Source organism: Miniopterus natalensis, chromosome 13 (assembly GCF_054644295.1).
Source record: "Miniopterus natalensis isolate mMinNat1 chromosome 13, mMinNat1.hap1, whole genome shotgun sequence".
NCBI classification, from domain to species: Eukaryota; Metazoa; Chordata; class Mammalia; order Chiroptera; family Miniopteridae; genus Miniopterus; species Miniopterus natalensis.
In genome coordinates, this window is record NC_142093.1 from 49,214,366 (window position 1) to 49,232,761 (window position 18,396).

At 51.5% G+C, this 18,396-nt stretch overlaps 1 protein-coding gene across 1 annotated transcript in view; it reads right to left on the reverse strand.

Annotated features, from left to right (window-relative positions):
- Positions 1-576: 576 nt before the first annotated feature.
- Positions 577-18,396, reverse strand: part of POLR1A (RNA polymerase I subunit A) — a 63,782-nt gene continuing 45,962 nt past the window's right edge. Inside the window, exons 22-34 of the mRNA XM_016201803.2 lie at positions 18,198-18,363; positions 17,091-17,312; positions 15,323-15,537; positions 13,748-13,915; positions 12,722-12,857; positions 12,153-12,310; positions 6,991-7,117; positions 5,578-5,688; positions 4,674-4,979; positions 3,656-3,856; positions 2,599-2,716; positions 1,915-2,079; positions 577-1,601 (exon numbers count right to left, since the gene is read on the reverse strand). Coding sequence (XP_016057289.2) covers positions 1,501-1,601; positions 1,915-2,079; positions 2,599-2,716; positions 3,656-3,856; positions 4,674-4,979; positions 5,578-5,688; positions 6,991-7,117; positions 12,153-12,310; positions 12,722-12,857; positions 13,748-13,915; positions 15,323-15,537; positions 17,091-17,312; positions 18,198-18,363 — 2,194 coding nt within the window. The 3' untranslated portion in view covers positions 577-1,500. The remainder of the gene's footprint in view (positions 1,602-1,914; positions 2,080-2,598; positions 2,717-3,655; positions 3,857-4,673; positions 4,980-5,577; positions 5,689-6,990; positions 7,118-12,152; positions 12,311-12,721; positions 12,858-13,747; positions 13,916-15,322; positions 15,538-17,090; positions 17,313-18,197; positions 18,364-18,396) is intronic.

Sequence of the window (18,396 nt, forward strand, 5' to 3'; positions counted from 1 at the left end):
GGGACAATGGAGCCATGTGCCTCTGTTCACCCAGCGACCTCCTCCCAGGACCGGCTCCCACAGTTCTGGTATGAGGGGAAATCAAGTAGTGCAGGAGCCCCTTAGCTGCAAGATGCACAGTTTAACCTGGCGTGCAGGGTCCCACTAGGCCTTCTTCCTGTGCCCTTGGAAGCTGTTTGTATTCCTCTGTATCCCAGCCCTGGAGAAGCGTTTCTGCCGGGTTTCTGTTGGGTTTCCCCCAGTGCGGGCCCAGGAGGCCCAGGCCTGGTTCTATCGCGTCTAGAGGAAGCAGTGTGGTCACTCTCTCCAAGCAAGGCCGCCTTCCCCACCCAGATACACACAGCTCTTTCCCATTGGCTTCCACTTGCCTGACCTCAGGGCCAGAGCTGGCTTTGGAAGGGACATGCTGCTGGGACACAGTAAAGTCACGGGGTGCTGCGCTCTCCCCCCAGCTCATCTGCCAAGAACAGGAAGAGGAGCTCAGATGTGATTGTGCTGAGAAATCCGTCCTGAGCTCTCAAATCACAAATGCAGAAACCACAAATCAAGGAAAGAAAAAAAACCCCAAGCTTAAAATTTTTTCCCCTCTCAATAGCTAGTTCCAGTTTATTACTCAGCCTGAGCTGGAGTAACATTAGACAAAAATAGAACAGCCTCTGGTTTTACAAAGATTTTGTGCAGTCCTCTGACTTTTCAGTTCATGTCAGGGCCCCTTGCTGTGGTGCCAGAGACCAAGGGAGGCCAGACAGAGCAGTCTGCACAAAGGGACCTGGGCCTCAACACTGCACTCAGAGCAAAGCCAGGGAAAGAGGGCAACTCGTTCCAGGAGTGCAGCCTGGCTGGCGACTCAGGGTGTTATGTGTAGGGGTGAGCTACTAGGGCCCTAGAGAGACCAACCCCAGACTCAGGGCTAATCTGGTCTAGAAGGACATGCGGCCACATTGAAGCAAGGCCAGGGCACTGCCCCAGGCACAAAAGCTGGGTGGGTAGAGGTCTGTGCCAAACTGTCCTTGGTCCAGGGAAAAGCCTTGAGTAGTCTTTGGGAACTCTATCCCCTGGGCCAGTGCAGCCAGGAGCAGGCTGTGGGCAGCAGGTTCCTGCTTAAGAGCTCAGGGATCCTGCTGTAGTCACTGGCTGCTCACAGCAACAGACCCTCCCTTTCCTACCTGGGCAGGGATCTCCCCCACTGAAGACTCCTGCTGCACAGGGGGAGGCCCTCCACGTTGGAGGGACTCGGGGGATTTGGTGAACTTGTTTATATCCTGAGATGAGGAGGGGCAAAGATGACCAATGCTATCGCTTTCCTGAGGAAGGCGGTCCAGCCCAAAGGCCAGCTGCTCTCTGGAACCCAATGTTGCTGCTGTGCTCTGCACTGCCACTGAACCGCCAGGGTTCTGGGCTCCTGGTCCTCTCATTGAAGAGCAAGTCAGGCTGGACCAGGCCCTCACCTGGGTCCTCTGGGTCATCTTCCAGGCCAGGCAAACGGCGCTGTGGTGGCTGCTATCTCAGGGGCTGCTTGAGCTCGAACAGGCCTGTCCCGCCCTTGACCACCTTCCCAACCACGAGGCAGGCAGAAGGGGACCTCAGCTCATCGTGGGATCCTGGGAGAGATACAGAGCACCTGTTAGTTAAGGGAGATGTTGCGGGGGTGGATAGAGCACCTTGGAAGTCCAGAGTCCCAGAGGCTGGCTGTGATTACATGAGCCGCACTGCTCCTCCATTTGAGAAGATTCTCTTCCCTCGCCTTCAAAACACAGAGGCGCTTTCCTGCCTGCTGCCCACCCTCCCCAGCTACTTCCTACGTGAGATCTCACTCACAGGGAAGGTGTATGGAAAGCTGCCCAACGAACAAGCCCATTTGCCTGGAGCAGACTCAGAGGTAGACACCTGCTGGACCCCTGCCCTCACACTGACCCATCATGGTTGCCTGCTTCAGGAACTGGAAGCTGGTTTCAAATGTCATCTGCTGCAGAGGGGACGAGTTTGACTGGATCCCAAAGCGGTTCAGTGGCTTGTAAACGCCCTCAAAGCACATATAGTCAGCAACCAGGGAGAGATGGCGGGGATCGACTGCAATGCCTGTCACACGGGCAGCAACATCAGGAATGGTTAAACAGTGACAAGGGGACCATTGAGGCAGTGCCACTCAACACAAGTCAGCCCAGAGGCTCCTGTGTCAGACCCCGGGGCTCCACTCAGTTCCATCATTTATTCCCTCCCCTAACCTGGAGACCAGTCCCCTCCCCTATCCCTCTCACTACACCCGCTCCTGTGCTCCACTGCCACCCAGCAGCACAGGAAACTGAGGATCCAGACAGGGGCACATCCTAACAGCACTCTTTTCACTTGGGAACTGAAACCCTGAGGGCTGAACGGAGCCAGGTTATCAAGCAGGAGCTTCTTCAGAGCCTGACGGATGAGAAACAAGTGGTGGCTTCGGTGACAGATGCCACATGAGACTGAAATACAAGTCACTCCTTCTCCATGGTCATTCTCAGGGTCTCCTACAGGCTACACAGTCGCTGCACCCCTACTTCAGTTCCCTGATGCTGCTGGACTCCCCGGAATCTCCTGATGGCTGTCCGCAGTATCTCTTACCATACACGGCAAACACGTCCTTGATTTCCTTCTCAATCACCCGCAGCGCGGCCTCGATGCCGTAAGTGTTGGCCATTGCGTGAATGTCGTTGGAATAGAGGCGGCGCAGATCCAGAACCTGGGGAGGAAGGAGGGACTGACTGGGAGGGCCTGGCCTCTGCTCCCTCCACAAGCATGTCCCCCAGGCTGGGCTCTTTTCTTGTCTGGCAGCCAAGCACAACTGATGATGAAGTGGCCGCAATGTGGCCCAGGACTATCGAGAGGGAACAGTGTTGGCAGAACTGCCGACAGGATGCTGGCTGGGTCCCAAGGTCTGTCTCCTCTCTACCAGAGCTGAGATGACTTGGTACCTGCTTTAGTCAGAGGTATCTTCCGTTTTATTTTGTTTACTGAACAGAAAGACCCATTTCCTATGATCAAGGAGTCTCTCAACGGGTGAGGAAAGTTCCCCAGCAGAGATACAAACACCTGTCCAGGGCACGTGGAGCAGGGATGGTCAGCCCCTCAGATGTAACTTGGGCCTCGCCAGGGTCCAGTTCAGCTGCCCTAGGGAGCCCAAGGTGGCTCTGTGCTATGGCAGGTCACCCCCATATACCTCGGAGGCTCTGGTCGCTGGTCTGGCCTTGTTTAAACAAACTCCACAAGGACACCATGGAGCTTGCCTTGTTGCCTCTCCAAAGGCATAAGCCTTCCTGCTGTGTCCTCTGGAGAACTTGGTGAAAGGCTCCAGGGCCTCCTTCACCACATAAAGTGAGCAGCTCCCAGGTCAGCAACTCAGCAAACTATTTCTTACAACTCTACTTTGGAAAGGTTTTGATTTCAAGGAAAAGCATTTGCACTGAAATTAGTTTTGGAAACTCAGGGTTAAAGTTAAGCAGGTTTCTGTATTGTAAGCCTTATTGGGGCTCACGTGCACTGTAGGTCCCCAACAGGTGGGTCAGAAGCACCAGCGGCTCAGCAAGGGCCAGGGTAAAGGAGCCTCGCCTCCGAAAGGCCTGAGGCGGAGACAACATGAGGCCTGGTCCCAGCCAGCAGATGACCTGGTGGGGACACGCACCTCAGAGTACTTGAACAGCTCTGGAAGGTTGATCCCTTCTGTGTTTAAGACAAGCTCCTTCTCGTTCTTGTCACTGGTGGTTTCATTCAGGAGACACCTTGTGATGCCCTTGGTCGCATAGATGACAGCACTGTGGGCCAAGGACAGTACTAGGGAGCTCATGTCAAAGCTAATCTTCATCAGCGGGAGTTTCACTGTCACCTACAAGGGGAGAAAGAGGTGAGCCAAGGGAGATGCCACCCCAGCCCCACGGAGGAAGCAGAGGCCCGGTTGCCCACAGTATTCCTCCAAAGCCCTCTTAGTAAACACCTTGGCTGGGGACAGGTGGTCCTGCTGGGGGGCCTGGGTCAGTAGGTCTGCACCTATGAACCCTGGTGGCTTAACCAGCCACACACAGCAGCCACCTCCAGTCACCCAGACTGAGGTGGAAACAATGGAGCGGTATTTCCCAGGTGTCGGTGAGAACGGTGAAAATCACATCGCCCAACATTGCCTCGCTGTCCTTCAATTACCACAAACCATAACGCACACAGGTTTGTGTGTAGTCCTGGTACATGACTCTTATCTACATTGCCATTTGGGAACCACTGAGTCGGATCAAAGCACTAAAAAGCCCCTCTGTGTGTAGATGTCTAGGCATCCACACCAGCCAGCCTGTGGGGGAACCACGTCATTCCCAAGTAAGAGACAGGGTCTTCAGGTGTCAAATAAAGTACTCCTGCTTTCTCTACAAAAGCTTTCATATATGTTAACAATCTGTCGTACTGAGGACTGAAGGAGGTGATGTGTAAAAGTACCAATAGGGCCTGGCAGATCAGACCCCACATACACTCTTCTTGAAAAATCAGAGAGAAGTGGCCCTCTAGAGATTTGAAAGTCAAATCTGTGAGGCTGTGATTTGGGGCAGAGGGTCTACAGCTGTCACCACATTCTGAATTTAAGGGATCTTAGCAACCAACTCTCACAGGCCCCAGATGGCAGCAGGCCGCTCCCTGCCCCAGCCCCAAGTGGCACTGACCTGGCACCAAAGGCTCTCCTCGGTGTCATACTGGTAGTCCTCTATGAACGGGTGAGACTCACGGACAGCCTGAGCCCGGCGCTCCATGGCCTCAGCTCCCTGGGGCTCCTGGCTGCAGGTGGATTTCCGGGGCTGTCTCAAGGGTGGGGCAGGGGGCACGCTCTCCTCGAGGCCTGAGCCCGCCTCTTCATCCGGCTCCTGGGGGCTGTTGGCACCTTCCCCAAGGACATTTCCTTCCTCTGGCACATCCTCGTCGCCATTCTCCTCCCCCTCCTTCTGCTCCTCTTCCTCGCTCTCATAGTCGACCTGGCAGGGGCGGAGCACAGGCTGTCACTGAGGCCCCACCACCTATCTGGACTGTGCCTGCAGAGACCTTACTGACTGGCCCACGAGCGCCCCATCTGCCTCATGTGCCCTGGGCTGTCCTCCTCCTTCCCCCACTGGCCCTTGCCCTGGGAATGCCAGCCCCCCAGGCCCTTCTTCACCCTCGCCTTGAGCTCTTTCCTGCGAATTCCCTCAGCCCCTCTAACGTGCCCTTTGTCTTTGCAGCCATCATGACAGCAGAGCACTGGTGTGGGGGAGGGAGGTATTATATTTTCATCGTAAAAACAGGAGGCAGCCTGACTTCGTCTCCTTGCCAAAGGCTTCTGGGTCCTTGAAACGGGTTCAAATCCAGGGACAGCCAAGCCCAAAGGGCAGCCCTGAGGTGGCACCCTGCCAAAGCATGCCCCAAGAACACCATCTTCTCAGCTGAGGGGGGTGAGGGCAGGCTGGGCTACTTCAAGGCTCCTGATGGATCTCAGCAGATACAAAGGAGCAGCCTTATGTGTCATGCGTGAGCCCTCAGGTCTGCTGGAGGAGGAGGGGCGTGACCACAGACCCACCCCATCTGGAGCCCCCTCACCTCCTCCTCTTGCTTCTCCCGGCGTTTGACGTCAGAGGCATCAGCATCTCCCTCCTCGGCTTCGGCATCCACAATGTGCTCTTCCTCTTCCTCAGTACCTTCCTGCTCTCCCTGTGGAGTGAGGGTGAGGAGGGAAAAGATGAGCTCCAGTACCTACTGCCCAGCGACTCCCTGTCCACTCCCCAACCTGTCCACCTTCCCTTCCACCTACCCGCCATCCACCCACCCGCGCACCCCAAGGCGTCCATCCAGCATCTACTCTGCGTTAGCGCTGTTCCACACCTCCTTTCCAATCTTCATCTTTACATGTACTGCCTAAAAATCTTGCATTTAAAAATTTTTTTTTAAAAAGTACTAAGAGTTTCCAAGTCACTAAAAGAAGATGGTGCAAAATATTGTTCCAAATATTTTTGTCACAGGTGGACAAGAGAAAGGGTTGTTTCGGTGGAATATTGAGTATTTTAAAAACCAAGTATTTGTGCCTTTCTCTTTCTGACCTTGGCTCCTAGTTTCTGTCTCCTTCTGGGTGATTTAATAATAAGGAAGTGGGCAGCCTTTCAAAGACAGTCCATGCCCATAGACGTCCATGACAGGAGACCCAGAATTCTCTCTGGTCTAGGCCAGCCCCTCATTTTAGGGATGAGGAGACAGGCCCAGAGAGGAGGTGACACAGCTGGGACCACAGAGCAGGTAGGGACAGTGCCAGCCTTTGCTGCAACCCCACCTAAGTAGGCTCGCCACATCAGCATGGTCTACTGCACAGCTCAACAAACTGCCGGCTCATATGACACTCAGGGACCTGTCCCCACACTGCGTGGGTTCAATGGCTTTTCCCTGGCTCCTTCCTTTTTTGTCACTAACGTCCAACTTCCCTGCTTCAAAATGCCTCCCTGGTCCCTGGCCAGTGCCCTGTAGGCCTCAGTTCACTCGGCCTAGGTAGGTGAAAGGCAGAGAAAAATGAAACAGAAAAAGAACTTCTAAAAGCCCAGCAGGTACCATTACTTTGAGTCTATCCTCAGGATAAAAAAATCATTTGGGAGGGGGGGATCCTTGAGAGCAGACAAATGAATGACCTGGGGCCCTACCCAGGGCCACCAGACCATACTGCTCCCCTGCCCAGGGCCCACCAGACCATGCTGCTCCGCTGCCCAGGGCCCACCGGACCATGCTGCTCCCCTGCATGGCCCCACACCCGAGAAGTCAATGTTGCTTCTCAGCTTTCAGCACAGTAGGTAAATGCGAAGTAAGGTAAGTGAAGAGATGGGCCAACACCTGCAAGGGGGTGAGGAGCACTGAGAACAGTCATGGACCCTTCCCAGGAGGGAAGACAAAGTGAGCTGCCGCCCTACACACTTTCCAGCCCTGGGACCCTCCCTGTGCCAGTCCCCAGGGATCCCTGGGGGACTTACTCACCCGATTCCTCTCTGACTCCCCAGCATTGTCAAGATCCCGCTGGGTAGCTCTTCGAGTGTTCACACTTCTGAAAGCTGACGCTTTGTTATTCTTCTTTCTGATAGATTCCATCAGAATTTTAAAGAATCTAAAGTGAGAAGACCATGCAGACTGTTCAGTAACAGCTTCTCCACTCTCCCCTCAATGGGGGGGTAGGATGTTCTGTCCAAGGACCTCACACCCACAGAGGCTGATATTAGGGACATCACGAGACCTGCCTCTCCCATCAGCTCATGTTTTCCCTCTTGCTGTTTCTGAATGGTACATGGCATGTCAGAAAGAAGAGGGCTCCAGGGCCTGCCAGGCCTGGTCTGAACACGTGCTCTGCCCTCCTAGGGAGCGAGGCTCTGAGCATGACAGTCTCCTGAGCTTTAACTCTCTTATTTGTAAAAGGTGGGTATTAATATGCTTCATGCAGTCCTGTTTTAAGGATTAGCAATCACGCTATGATTGATACATGCCATAGGGCCTGGCAGGGTGGTGCTCAGTAAATGACAATTGTTAGTGCAGCGGTGGCTGCTGTCTAGCAAACAGCAGAATCTACAGTAGGAGCAGGGTCCAGCCAGGACTAGGAGACCTCCCCTCTGCATGCCCACCCGCCGCATCTCCGGCAGGTAGCACTGCTTGCGCCTGATAACTCCTGTTTTCTCAGAGTGGAAGGCTCAACAATTTGATGAAAGAACTAGGATGCGGACAAGCTCATTAGAATGTCAAAAGCAGTGATAACTTACTTTGTGGCAATAAATCCGGTTGTCAGGTTAGAACTAAACCAATTTAAAAGAACCAATCCAAGCACAGACTAGGGGGACTTTCCAGGCCCCTGCCCCTTCCTCCTGAGACACTTTTATGTTCCCTGAGGGCCTCGCCCCATCGCCAGCTCCAGCTTCAGCTTCTTTGTTCATAAACTCTCTTGCCTGTCTACTAATCAGGCTGTAACAACAGACCAAAACGGACTGCTCTTAATTATGCAAAGTATCAGGTGCCTCCAGTGTCCAGGCAGCCATCCCTAGTGTGCCTAGCATGTGCCCCAGGGCAAAGCAAGGATGAAAGCCAGGAGCCCAGTATTAATATGAGAAGTAGGCAGGCCATATGTTTACTATTGTGCTCATAAACAAAAAACGGGCACTCTCCCTCATTATTTTTTAAAACTTTTAAAAGTTGTACATGGTTTTGCTGGTTTTTCTGCCCTTGGCAGAAAAAAGGCTCCTCACCCACTAACCTGGGGAAGAGCTTGGTAACTAGGCACTGGGGACAGAGATGAGAGGGCCAGTGGGGGAGGCCAGGCTTGACGTTAGAAAGATATAATCCAACTGGGAAGCAGAGGCAGAAGAGATTTCTGAAAGGACAGGCTGTGATTCAGATTCTGTTCCACCCAACAATAGAGAGGAGGGCCTGACCTCATGGGCACAGTGGAGGTCACGCCCAGCTCATGCCCAGTGTACTGCAGAGTGGAGGAGATGACTGGCATGGAAGCACAAGGCCCCACACAAGAGCTACTCATTACCTCTTTGCTGTGGGGCTGCTGTTCCCACTCGTCAAGTGGTTACTCTGTGGCAATGGCACCATCTGAGGCTCTTCCCCCCAGCATTTCAAGCCCTCAACTGTCCTCAACCCCAATTACACATCTGCTTACACCCACCTCTGTGCATGCTATGAGCTCATGCTCTAGCCATCTGCTCTGCTAAAAATTTGCCAGCCCCTTATCTAACACTGGAGCTGCTTTTCCCTACCCCATACCCTACCCCACCCCAAGGCTAGGTCCAAGTGCAGATGTAATTCCCTAAAAAGACCTTCCCTAGCCTCCCCAGTTGGGAATCCTTTCTACCTCACCTGCCTGTTGGAGAGCAGGACTGGTATAGAACACGAGAAAAGGTGAAAAAGTAGACTGTACACCTGACCTAAGTGGCAGACAGTTGCCAGTGTGCTTGAGTCCTCCTGGAGGTGCAGTCTGCCTATCTGTGATTTTGCCAAGAGCAAGGGAACTGGAGGCCCACAGTGACTGCCCCGTGAAGGTTTGGCTGTTTTTCAGAATGTGGCAACTGAAAGGGAACAAGAGGGGTAGGCTGCAGAGAAAGCTCCCATTCCACATAAATAATTATAAACAGAGAACACGACCCTTGGCTATTTCCGAAAGTGCCTGCCAATAGCTCTACCACCTGCTGTTTTCAAAGTCAGGCTCACAGAAGCAGTAACTGCAGATAGCCAACCTGGTCATGTCATGGCTAGGGACCTACACCCCCTGACTCTAGTTCAATGCTCTTTCTACTTCACCACCCCTGGCCCACCTTCCAGATAATTTACACAAGTATTCGAAGTAACAGGTGCCAGTATAAACATCTAGGGAACCTTAAATGCTTACATGTCTCCATCTGGGGAAGTGGCACTGTGTATCTATCCTTTTGGTTTCCTGTCTATGTCAAATAGTTTCATGAACTCTCATACACTGTTGGTGGGAATGTAAACTGGCATAGCCACTATGGGAAATAATATGGAGGTTCCTCAAAAAATTAAAAAATAGATCTACCTTATGATCCAGCAATTCCAATACTGGGTATCTATCTGAAGAAATCCAAAACACTAATTCAAATAGATAGATAAAAAAAGAATGAAATCTTGCCATCTGCAATAACATGGATGGACCTAGAGGGTATTATGCTGGGTGAAATAAAGACAAAGAAAGACAAACACTACATGACTTCACTTACATGTGGAATCTAAAAAACAAAACCAAACAAACAAAATGCAGACTCATAGAATAGATGGGTATTGCCAGAGGAGAGGGGGGCTGAAGAGGGGCAGTGAAATGGGTGAAGGGGATTAAGTAGAAACTTCCAGTTATAAAAAAGTCCTGAAGATGTAATGTATAGCCTGAGGAATGTAGTCAAACATACTGTATTTACTTTGTAAGGTGACAGATGGTAACTAGAGTTACTGTGGTGTGATCATTTCACAATGTACACAAATGTCAAGTCACTATGTTGTGTGCCTGAAACGAATATAATATCCTATATCAATTATACCTGAATTAAAGAAAAGTGTCATGATCCCTCAGCTGGGAGAGAAGAGAAAAAAGGGAGAGAAGGGAAGAAGAGAGAAAAGGGGGTAGGAGAGAGAGAAAGGAGAAAGGAGAAAGTTGCTTGTGGAAAGGGTCGCTCTTCTGCAGCACACCCCCACTTCCTGTGGTCCAGACCTGACAACAGTGGTCCAAACCACACCCCAGACCACACGCGGCTCCTTCTCTCACTTCTGGCCCATTCTACTGAAGTCACAGAGTAGCTCCACTGAGAGCTACTGCACACAGCTTCATCACAGCTTTTCAAGTGCACAAGCAAAATATAAAGTGGGCGTTGAGAAAGTATTTCACTGCTGGGAAGCCAGGGCTGTCCATCATGAAGAAAGTTTTTAAAAGTGATGGGCTTTCAACCCCCCAAGATAAGTAAAGAGAATTCTATGCACAGTCTGGTGCATGCTTCCTGCAGACCCACCTGCCCCGCATGTCTCAGATGACTAGAAATGGGACAGATCATCCAATTCTACCTCGCTTGATAATTCTCAAGAGGCTATGTGATCCTGATTCCCATTTCTCAGAAAAGGGCTGCTTGGCCAGCACACACATGCAGGGCCCTTGGGAGGTATGCTCCTCCCTGTTAATTAATGAGCTGGCAGGCTGGTGCACAGATGGGCCTCCTGGGACATGGCCCAGCACCAGGAGAGCATGGGGCCCGCCTGACAGAGCAAACCTCTTTATTCAGGCAGACAGTGACGGAGGTGTTCCCCAAGGCCCAGCCAGTGGCAACTTCACCTACGGCTTGTGTAAACCAGGACAGGACCTGCCTGGTCAGGGACCCCTGTGCAAAGGGCTGAGTTCACATCCGAGCTCATCATCTAACACAATACCCACTGTCCTAAATGCCACCTGCTTAGAAGGCCAGCATGAAGCCAGCTAACAACTTCAGGTGAGAGGAGAGAGGGCCCACAGCAGAATAGCCACTCTCTCCTGGCCACGCTGTTCCACGACCTGCTTGAGTGGGCATCACTTGGGTAAGGTTTGTGGGAAAACAGAACACATTGACTTTCTGCCTCTACTCTGCCACTGGTTCTCTATTGCTGAGCAGCTTAGAGAAGGCCTGACAGGTGGTCTAGGTTAGAGGCAGTGGTCTGTGGTCTGTGGCCAAATCCTGCCAATATATGAGATCTATTTGGGCCTTACCAAGCTTTTAAAAAGATATGAATTGGTTGCTGATTTTTAAAAGTTAGGACAATTATTTATAAAAGCAAAAGTAAATAACCAACCAACCAAAAACAGAAAAAAAGAGGGCAAGGGACTTTCTTCTTTTTTGAAGAAGAAGAAGATCTGGCTCCCTAACCCAAGCTCCTGCCCCCAGAGGCCAGTTCTGCACACTCTAGTCTGCCGCAGGCTTCCCAATCTGTTTCACTGGCCTGTTACCTGCGAGGCCCGGCAGCCATGAGTTTGCGCTCCATGATCTGGGTCAGCTGGCAAGTCAAAAGGGCTTTGTGAGCTCTGCCTGGATGGACCCACACCAACATGCCCATTTCCCATTCCTGTGTACTCAACATTGTGGCCTGTGCTTTTCAAATGTCCAACAGTGACTTGAACCTGAGAAAAAGGATGTTCATTCTCCCTACCAGTAGGCAACCAGAATTTCTGTGTAAGAAGCTGGAGGTAACCCCAGTTATAGAACTGGCATTTAATAGCAGCAGGCCATAGGTGTGCTGCTCACTAACAGGATATAAGTGTATCAGGAACTACATTATGCTGCCTGGAATCACATCATGTCAGAAACTAACACTGAGTGCTGGTCTGACTATAGCAGCACCACTGTGGTGGGCTCAGTTCTCTTTAAGGTACACATACTCTATGTTTTAAAGCCTACAAACCAGAGAAGATAAGACTCATCAACCAGAGAACAAGGTTTAGAAAGTGGTGTGTGGTCAATGCAGTCACACCTATAAGCCAGAGCAGGGATGAGGTTTCCAGATTAGGCTACATTTCCAGTGAAGAACTAACTTGTGCAGATGAGCCCCAATCTCTAGGAGTCCTGCAGTCAGGAGGGCTCAAGAACCACAGCAAAGTCAAACAATAAAGTGGCCCGAGTCCCGACCTTGTTTCCATGAAGTGCAGAATGTCCGCAGGTCTCAGGCACTTCTCCTGCTGGTAATACGCATGCGGCAGGAACTGAAACCGCAGCTCGTACACCCGGAACTTGTTCTGTTTTTCTCCCATCCAGAAGGACTCCTGGACATCAATTTTCTGCAACACCTAGAACCAGACACACAGGGAGAGCCCAACTTGCCCAGGTTCCAGGGCATTACAGGTGGGTTATGGGAAACCCTAGGGCTTGAGGGAACAGGATGGAGTCACTGGCCAAAACCGCAAAGAAACTCCCAGGGCCCACAGGTCAAGTCCAGAGAATGGCCCAAGGCTGCAGGGAGTGGGCTCCAGCAGTGCTGGTAAGCTAACCCAGGGCGTCTCTATTTTTAAGGCACATGAGAATGCTATAGAAGTAATGATTACTGCTAAAGCTTCCTGCTCAGCTCCACCCCTGCTCAACACCTTTCTCAAACTTCCCTCTGGTTGGTTGGCATCTGAGCCCAGGGTCTGAACAGTCAGCAAAGCTGTTCTTCACAGAGGGGAGCCATGGGAAAACATCCGGGTCCACCAAACAATTACCTCTCCCAGGCACACCCTGGTGAGCTGCCTCTTCAGGCTTTTCACTCTCTTCAGTGCTTTTCTGGTGTTGAGCACGGGCACACTCATCATGGGTGTCTTGATGTTGGCACTGGCCACCATGAGAATCTCCCTCAACCTGTCACAGAACAAGGGTACATCTGATCTTAAGAGGGACCCAGATTCCCTATTTGTGAGGCCTTTCTTGTCAGAGCTCTTTGGGATCTGAGAGAGACCTTGAGATCCTGCAGGGAAATATGCTGAATTAGAGTCCCAGCTCTGGCTCTGTGTGTGACAGCAAGTGACTCTCCTCCCTGGGGTATGGGTCCTCAAGGACAGGACTGAGTCTTATTCTTGTTTCCTATCACCTGTGCCTTGCATACAGCAGGTGCTTACTGAGAGCTTACTGAACGAATGAAAGGTAACTATTGCCTGCAGCCCTCCTACTGGGTGCAGGCACCGTGCTCCGGGGCCTTGCCTATGAGCTCAGTCAGCCTGCACAGCCTGACTGCATGGTAAGGTGGGCCTCCCATAGGCGAGAACCCTGAAGTTGAGGAAGTTGAGGAGGCTAAAGGAACTGAGAAAATGGAAGGGCCAGGTATAGAATGCAGGGGGTCTTGCCCCCGTCTTTACTCTTGCCCACTGGGCATTATCCTGCAGGATGCATACATTTACTTGCAGAACCAGGGCGACTGTGGGTCATTTTTCTAGGTGGATGATGCTCCAGAGCTGGGCAACCAGGTGGCCCTGCATGGGGCTTGTGAACATCTTCCTGAGTCCTGACGCCAGGAGTGTGAAGGTTTACAAGCATCCCACGTCACTCTGATATAGGAGTTGGGAGAGTTATGGATAAATGGGGATTCTAAGAGGCCAAAGAAACTGCACAGAGAAGCCAGATTCCAAAAACTCCAACCCTGATCCCCACTTTGATGAGCACCGTCTTTTAGTCACACACACACACTCATTAAATGAGTTCTTCCCTGGGAGTGGGCCAGGACAGAGCCCACATCATGCACCCCTGTACCCCACCTTGGAATGCCCAGGGTGACGTTCATCTCGCCTCTGCCAGCAAAGTGGAAGGTGTTCAGGGTCATCTGTGTGGAGGGCTCCCCGATGCTCTGGGCGGCCAGTAGGCCCACCGCCTCGCCTGGGTCACACAGAGCGCGCTGCCATTTCAGCTGCAGCAGGGTCCTCAACCTGGAAGCAGGGCAGGGACGGCAGAGGTTAGGAATGCAGACACCACTCATCTGTTAGGAGGTGTCTACACCACCCAAAACTAGGGTGCATGGAACTACTTCCTCTCCCTCAGTCTGGGCTGGTATTCCAAATTTAAGGGAATGATCCTCTATCCCTTAAATTCCTGGTGACCTTGAAATGTCCTAAGTTACCTAGCACAGATCCCAGCTGGGTGGCTGAAGCTCTATGTCCACACTTGGACTGCTCACATGCTCTGAGAATGTCATGCACCCATTCTGAGCCAGTTATAAGCCCCGAATGAGAATGTCTGAGCTCACTAGTCATTTTCCTTTGTTAACTCTTCCCCCCCGCCGGCAGTGACAGTCTGGAGAGGACTTAAACCTCCTGCTGCATGAACTAGGAAGAGGCTCACTAAGCAACTGTGGGGACATGGGGATCAAGTGGTGGGGGGGTTTGCTTTCTTAATTAGTGAAAATGTTGCCATGTCAGAAGTATGCGTGCTATACAATTTTGTAATTACTAGTCATTCCTCCTTTTAGAACAGCCACGGGAATACTGTCGTACCCTCAGGCATGGAACAAGGAAGGGCTCAACGAACGGAGGCTAAATGGACAAGTGTGTGGATGCAGAAGAAAGCATCAAAACTACGTTTCTATGCAAGTTCTTTTTATTTTACTTATTTACTTATCTACTTATTTATTTTTTTAAACCCTCAGATATTTTCTTTTTTTTAATCCTCACCTGAGGATATTTTTCCCATTGCTTTTTGGGAGGGGGGGAGAGACAAACATTGATGTGAGAGAGACACAGATTGACTGCCTCCCACATGTGCCCAACTGGGGCCAGGTATTAAGCCTGCAACTGAGGTATGTGCCCTTGGCTGCAATCAAACCCAGGACTTCCTCTGGTAGGGCAAGCCCTGCTGGCAGCTGTGATAACCTGCGACTTGTTCTACCTGGGAATCTCAGAGGCCTGGCTAGAGAAACCACTTTAAGGGGTAAAAAGAGAGAGTCCTGTCCCTTTCCTCCAGTATCTTCGTTCCTTGTCTCTAATGAGTCCCATCTCCCTGCTGCAGTCCCTGGACCCTGTCAACAGCCACTGAATGTCAATGAGGTTCCCTGACTCTGAAATAGCCACGCCCATCACACCAAAGTGAAGAGGGGTCATTTCTGAGAGCCCCTGCCCCAGCAGAGCTCTTCTCTGTTTTGGCCTGGATGGGGACGTCCACCTGCTCTTGCCTCTTATCTCTTGTCCCAGAGGGCTTGCAAGCTGCCTTTCTGTTTCACCTCCCTCCCTCCTGCTGGAGTCTCGAGCCCAGGAGCTGCCCTCCTCTTCTGGAGCGGGTAGGGAAGGGCCTGACAGCAGATTTCCCTCTGCATGCACCGAGCAACACATCGATGCCATTACCTGTCGAGAGAAAGCTCTGATTTCTCATAACTCTTCTCTGCTTTAGATGCCCACTCGCAACTGTAGTCATCCATCTTTTTTTCAAAGGTTTCTGACACCGAGGCAAAGTAGATGTCTGGGCGCCAGACGGACAGGGTGGGGTCAGGACAAGGAACTGCCCTCTTCTGGTATTTCCTTCGGCTCTGCTCATCTAACTCGCCCCACATCCTCAGCATCTGAAAGGAAGGGCAGGGCTCAGCCATACTGGAGACACCAAGAATAGGCCTCTTTTCCTGGGACAGCCAGTAGGATAAAGGGAATCAAACGCACTGGCTTCAAATGCGAGCTGGGGAGAGACAGAATGCTGACAGCAGTGAGAAAGCCAGCTCAACACTGAAAACGGAGAAACCCAATCCATCCCAGGGCTCGCTGCTTGACTACAACTCCATGAGCTCTTCGTCCTGGCCCCTCAGGCACAGGTGGTTAATGTCCAAACTGGGATTCTTTTAGAATAAAACAGGGCACTACTGATAATAATGCTAGAACAGGCAGTGAAGCCACGACTGTCCTAGGCCAACCAGGACACAGTCACCACAAGCCAGGTGATCGGTCTGCCCCGACCTGGGCTTTCACACACCCTATGGCCCACGCCGTCGCGCAGCAGCTGCTTCAAAGCGCAACCCTCATTAGGGAAATGCAAATCAAAACTACAATGAGATACTACCTCACACCTTAACAACAAAACAGGTAATAACAAGTGTTGGAGTGGTTGTGGAGAAAAGGGAACCCTCATTCACACTGGTATAACCACTATGGAAAGCAGTCTGGTGATTCCTCAATCAATTTAGAAGAGAGCTACCATCTGACCAGCAACCCCTCTCCTGGGTATACACCCTAAAAACTTAAAAACATGTATTCACAAAGATATATGCACCCCTACGCTCACTGCAGCATTATTCACGGTGGCCAAGATATGGAAACAACCCGTGTCCTGTGATAGAGGCTGGATAAAGAAGGCGTGGGACATGTACACTACTCAGCCATAAGAAAGGAGGAAATACAGTCATTTGTAACAACATGGAGGGAGCTGGAAAATATGCTAAGTGAAATAAGTCAGGCAGAAAAAGCTAAGAATCATATGCTTTCACTCACATGTGGGATATAAAACTGAAACTCATGGACACAAACAGCAGTGTGGTGATTGCCAAAAGAAAGGGGGTCTTAATATATGCGATGGGAGAAGATATGATTTTGGGCACACAGAGCAATATACAGGTCTTGTAACACAGAAACCCACAACTGAAACCTACATGTTCATATTAACCATTAAATAAATTTAATAAATTATTATTAAAAAAATAAAACAAAGTGCACCCCTGCCTCGGCTCCCAGCTGTTTGGCTAACGGGAGGTCCCAGCAGCAGAGAGGAAGATGGAGAGTGAACCTGGCATTTCTCTCCCACCCTCTCGAAGGAGCCTCTGAGTAGGCCACATCCCTCTACTAGGACGCATCAGGTGGCCTTTGCCCACAGCCACCTCCCTGCTCCTTCATGCCTGGGGTGGTGTGGAACCAGAGTTAACAGTCCTGGTTAGTTTCCTCAAACCCTGCCCAAACCTCTGTATACAGAGTGCTCTCCTTACATCGCTACTTGAGTGCCCTGTGTTTCCTGACAGTGAATGAAGCCAGATTTCATTATTATACCTTCTATTAGGGGGGAAAAACCCTCATTCTCTCACCCCGACTGAGACCTGTATGCGTTGAGCACTGGAGGGGCAGCCCCTCAAGTCACCTGCTGAGTCCCAGGGCTGCGTCCATGCTGATTCTCGCCCTGGAGGTCTGAGGCTCTCACAGCTGCCTGAACTTTCTGGCAATAGCTCAAGAAGGCACCTCTTCTCTGCAGGGTGTTGGAATGCTTGCTCTGCCATTTTTTGATGGCTCTGAAGTGGCGGAGAGCTTTCTGGGGATCTGCCCTGGATAAAACTTCCTGGAGATGCTTCGATTTCATTATCACCTAAATAAACAAAAAAACCACACACACAAGACCAAAGAGATGAGGGTGTGACCTAAGGGCCACATCACACAACTTCATAGGACCAAGATGGCCTGTGGGGAGCTGTCATGACATCTTTCAGAGGGGCTAAGCACCTGCTGCTAACTGGAGTCCTCACTCGGTGCAAACCAGACTAGGGACCTGGTGGTCCGGGGAGCTGAAAGGTCAGGAGAGAGACAGTGGCACACACAGAGCCCCTCAGAACACAGAGGAGTGTCTAGGAAGGAAGGAGAAGGGATGACCCAAGGCTCTGGGGCAGGTGCGAGGATGGAGAGGAGCCAGCACAGACTGTAACCTTAATTTGGGCATCCTCTGTGTGACCCTGGATGGGCCACATCAGTTTCAGTTTCCCACCCAGCAAAATGGGTGACTGCCTGGTCAACAGTGATGGTCACCTCTAGGGCAATGAGGTATGACATGAAAGCTAAGAGCTTGTGTCATGGGTCTGGATCCAAATGCTGGCTCTGCCACTCACAAGCCAGTCACTGAAGCTCTGAGCCTCCATGGCCTCAGCTGTGACACAGGGAGAGGAAGGAATGCCTCTTTCCCCAGGTCACACATGGCTGAGACCCAGTGGTGCTTACAGTGTGCTTAAATTAGGGTCCCACATGTGGCAAATGTCCCTAAATGGCAGCCGCTATTCTGGGGGTGCTCATGCCTTTCTGCCACCTCAAAGTCCACCGACAGGATGTGAACATAGCAAGTGCCTCACAGCACGGACTTGTGGCTTATAAGCTTCCCACTCTACTTCTCAGTGGCCACTGTAACTAGGTGGCAAAGCTTGGAGTACAAGGTATGGCACAGCCTAGAGCCCACACCCCTGGCCGCCGGGAGCCTGGCACCTACCTCATAGTTGCTGGCAAGGAAGGGGAACTGCTTGGGCTGTAGGAACTGCGTCTTGGGGATGTCCAGGCCATCCTCCCCATACAGGAACTGCACAACACTGCCATCACTGTCGCGGACCGTCAGGTCATACTGGACCACGAGACCCTCCAGATGCTTGATGATGCACCTGTGTGGAGACCTGGCTCAGGGCCCATCAAGC